Below are 3,033 nucleotides of genomic sequence, written 5' to 3'. Positions count from 1 at the left end.
TGGAATCGAGATATTTATAAGTTTAATGAAGTAGAAGAAAAATTTCAAGTAAGATAAGATACCAGAAACATGGAAAAAATGTTTAAAAAATTCTATCTGTCAAAAAATTTTGACATTTATTTTTTGACATTTGACATTTTTATGTCTATTTAATGATACTGATGATTTTGTATACAGGATGTTTATGGTCTTGGAGTTGAAAATTGACCTAGTAATAGAAGAGTGTAACCTAGAAAAAAACTCACACATTTGTTATTATTAAGAATGTTATTTAACTCCAAAAAATTGATACACGGTTTGGGGGTCGCTGGAATTATTTCCTTGTTCTGATAAAATTGTAYTGTTGCAACAAATAAAAAAATCGTATCCGTGASAATGAAAGAGAAAAGTCACTTTATAGTTTTGACAATGTCATCATTTGATTTGCTTTTGCTTTAGTTTTTATCAAAATTCGAAGATCTCCTATTTAATCTCTTCCAGCGAAATGGTTTACAATAGGTTTGATTCGTTTTTTTTCAATTTTTTTCCAGATTTATGAATTATGAACATGAATGGCAAAAAAATATTAAAATAATAAATTAGTTGTCGTGATTATGATTTACGGTCAAACACAAGTAATGGCCATTGTTGCAGCTGAAGCAGCAGTTCTCAAACAAATGATATAAAATGAATTATTTTCTTTCACAACGTGAATTTTTGTTTTATATAGCGTAATAGTTTTCTTCTACCATAAATGTCATCTCATTAAAATATCAACCTCAAGACCGTATGTTTTTTTTTTACAATTATTTAGTGAAGGTACAAAACTTTTATCAACAAAAGCCACAAATAACATTAAACAGAGTTATAATTTAGAATACAGCTTCCTTGTTTTCTCTTCTAATAGCCTGTAGCAAAAAAACTTGGAAAATTGTTTATCCTACAGAAATAAATAGAGTCAAAGTGCAAAATTTAAACTCTCATAACTTCGAAATTTTTATAGATAGAATTTTTTAAATTTTTTTCCATGTTCCTTGTACCTTACTCTACATAGCATTTTTCTTTGGGGCGCGAGTTCTGGCGCACTCTGTATGTGCATATCATGTACATAGAATGTGACTTCTTCAACTTTTAGAATCGCGATATCTCAGGAATGGTGATTCTTAGAAAAAAAGTATAAGGACCATTTTAGATAATTTTAAGATCTATAATTTTTGTCTGGGCTACTTTTTTGATAAAACTTACCGTTTTCGAAAAAAATCTAAAAAACGTCAACTTTTGACCTTTGACCCCGAATAACTTTTTTAGCACACATGGGATCGATGGGGACTTTTGACATTTTATTCCTAATGGTGTACCCAAGATCTCCACCAAAATTTAGCTCTGTGGGAATTTTAGTTATTTGAAATGTCTATTTTGACCGGACTAAAAATGCATTTTGCATTTTAGCAAGATTTTAATTTTTGTGAATTAGTCAGGAGAAACCTTTGATGCCGGTGACCGTGGCCGTTTTGGCTTCGCGTCTCGCCTCAGCTCAACTAGGGGATGAAGAAGACGTGGTGACGCAAGACGAAAACACTGGGATGGTTTCCGGAAACAACGACAAAATTATCATTTGGACAGCATCGAATGTTTTATGCGATTTTAGTTACACGGTGGCGGTTTCCACAATCACGGAAAATGTGAGAGTGAAGCATTATGGTCCAGTGTTGCAATTGGGGAATAATCCACAAACGTTGTGTATGGAAGGGCAGTGCTTAATTCTGAGTCATTTCCATTTTTTGGGGATGTCTGATAATGGACTTAAGCCGCTGCGATTGGACGTTATTATACATTCAGAAGATTGATTTTTATACTTTTTGGGTAATTTATTGTAATTAAAAATTGTCGTCTATAATTAAATTGTCTTTTTAATATTTATTTACTTGATTTTTATTTACGTAATCAGTTCCTATTTTTTTCTATTTATTTACAAAACAGGAAACCACATAATGAAGTCAACTAATGCTTCCACTTTCCAATTTAGGAAACGGTTTTGAACCTTTTCTACCGACAAAGAATTAGGCAATAAGGGTAATAAAAATACCTCACGCTTCCAAGTAACACCAATCTTCCCTACACGTATTTTAATTTTTCTTTCTAATTCAGATTTCTGATAATGTCATTGCACAACTTATGGAGGAAAGTTCAAACCAAAAAGGGGATTCATTTGCATATTTCATTAGGCTAGTTTTTATAAGATGTAAAAACGTAGGTATCGGATTTTCTTTAATAGCCCAATCAAATTAGACAAAAATAGGGCGATCGGTGGAAAAAAATTCTAGAAAGCTGGAATTTTTTTAAACGCTTTCTTTATTCTTGGGTAGACATATATCAAAAGTCCCCGAAGGTGGGGGGCGAGCTCGAGGAGGGGGAGGGGGCTAAAAGTGTCTTTTTTTGTTTTTTTGCTTATATCTCGGAAACTATTACTCCTAACGGTTTTTGCCTGCTTATCAAAATTAAAGCCTACAAAATTTCCTACAAAAATGGTCCTTTGCATTTTTGTTGTAGGACTAACTGTAAGCGAGTTATAGGGCTGACAAAAAAACATCATGTAAAAAATGTACTTTATCCGCATTTAAAATAGCAGCGATCGCTGGGGCAGAGCCACCCTAACCACAGGACTAAATGGGCTACAGCCCAGAGGCGACAGCCTTTTATGGCGGCAATTTTACATGCACTGAAATCAGTAACGTCGTCATAATCTTTCTAAAAATTTATTACACAAGAATTAAGACAGCTAGGAGTTTTTTTCTAGTCGTCGTAAAACTCTAAGGCTATAACATTTTTATGTGCGTTTGTAAAGATAAAAAAATTAAGAAGTTTGTTAAAAGTTATTCAATATTCAATACCTTAATTTTTTTAATGAAACATCCTATTTATTGATTTTACATCTAGTAGTCCGGTCAAAATAGACATTTCAAATAACAAAAATTCCGACAGAGCTAAATTTTGGTGGAGACCTTGGGTACACCATTAGAAATAAAGTGTCAAAAGTCCCCATCGATCCCATGT

The 3,033-nt window shown here is 32.7% G+C and overlaps 1 protein-coding gene across 1 annotated transcript in view; it reads left to right on the top strand.

Annotated features, from left to right (window-relative positions):
* Window positions 1–1,899, top strand: part of LOC123010691 — a 3,515-nt gene extending 1,616 nt beyond the window's left edge. Inside the window, exon 4 of the mRNA XM_044407766.1 lies at window positions 1,454–1,899. Coding sequence (XP_044263701.1) covers window positions 1,454–1,826 — 373 coding nt within the window. The 3' untranslated portion in view covers window positions 1,827–1,899. The remainder of the gene's footprint in view (window positions 1–1,453) is intronic.
* Window positions 1,900–3,033: the final 1,134 nt, after the last annotated feature.

This window comes from Tribolium madens, unplaced genomic scaffold, assembly GCF_015345945.1.
Source record: "Tribolium madens isolate multiple individuals breed KSU strain unplaced genomic scaffold, Tmad_KSU_1.1 Scaffold_91;HRSCAF=231;Tcas5.2_LG7, whole genome shotgun sequence".
Classification (NCBI taxonomy): domain Eukaryota; kingdom Metazoa; phylum Arthropoda; class Insecta; order Coleoptera; family Tenebrionidae; genus Tribolium; species Tribolium madens.
Note: the sequence above shows the minus strand (reverse complement) of the source record. Positions and strands in the feature narration are given on the sequence as shown.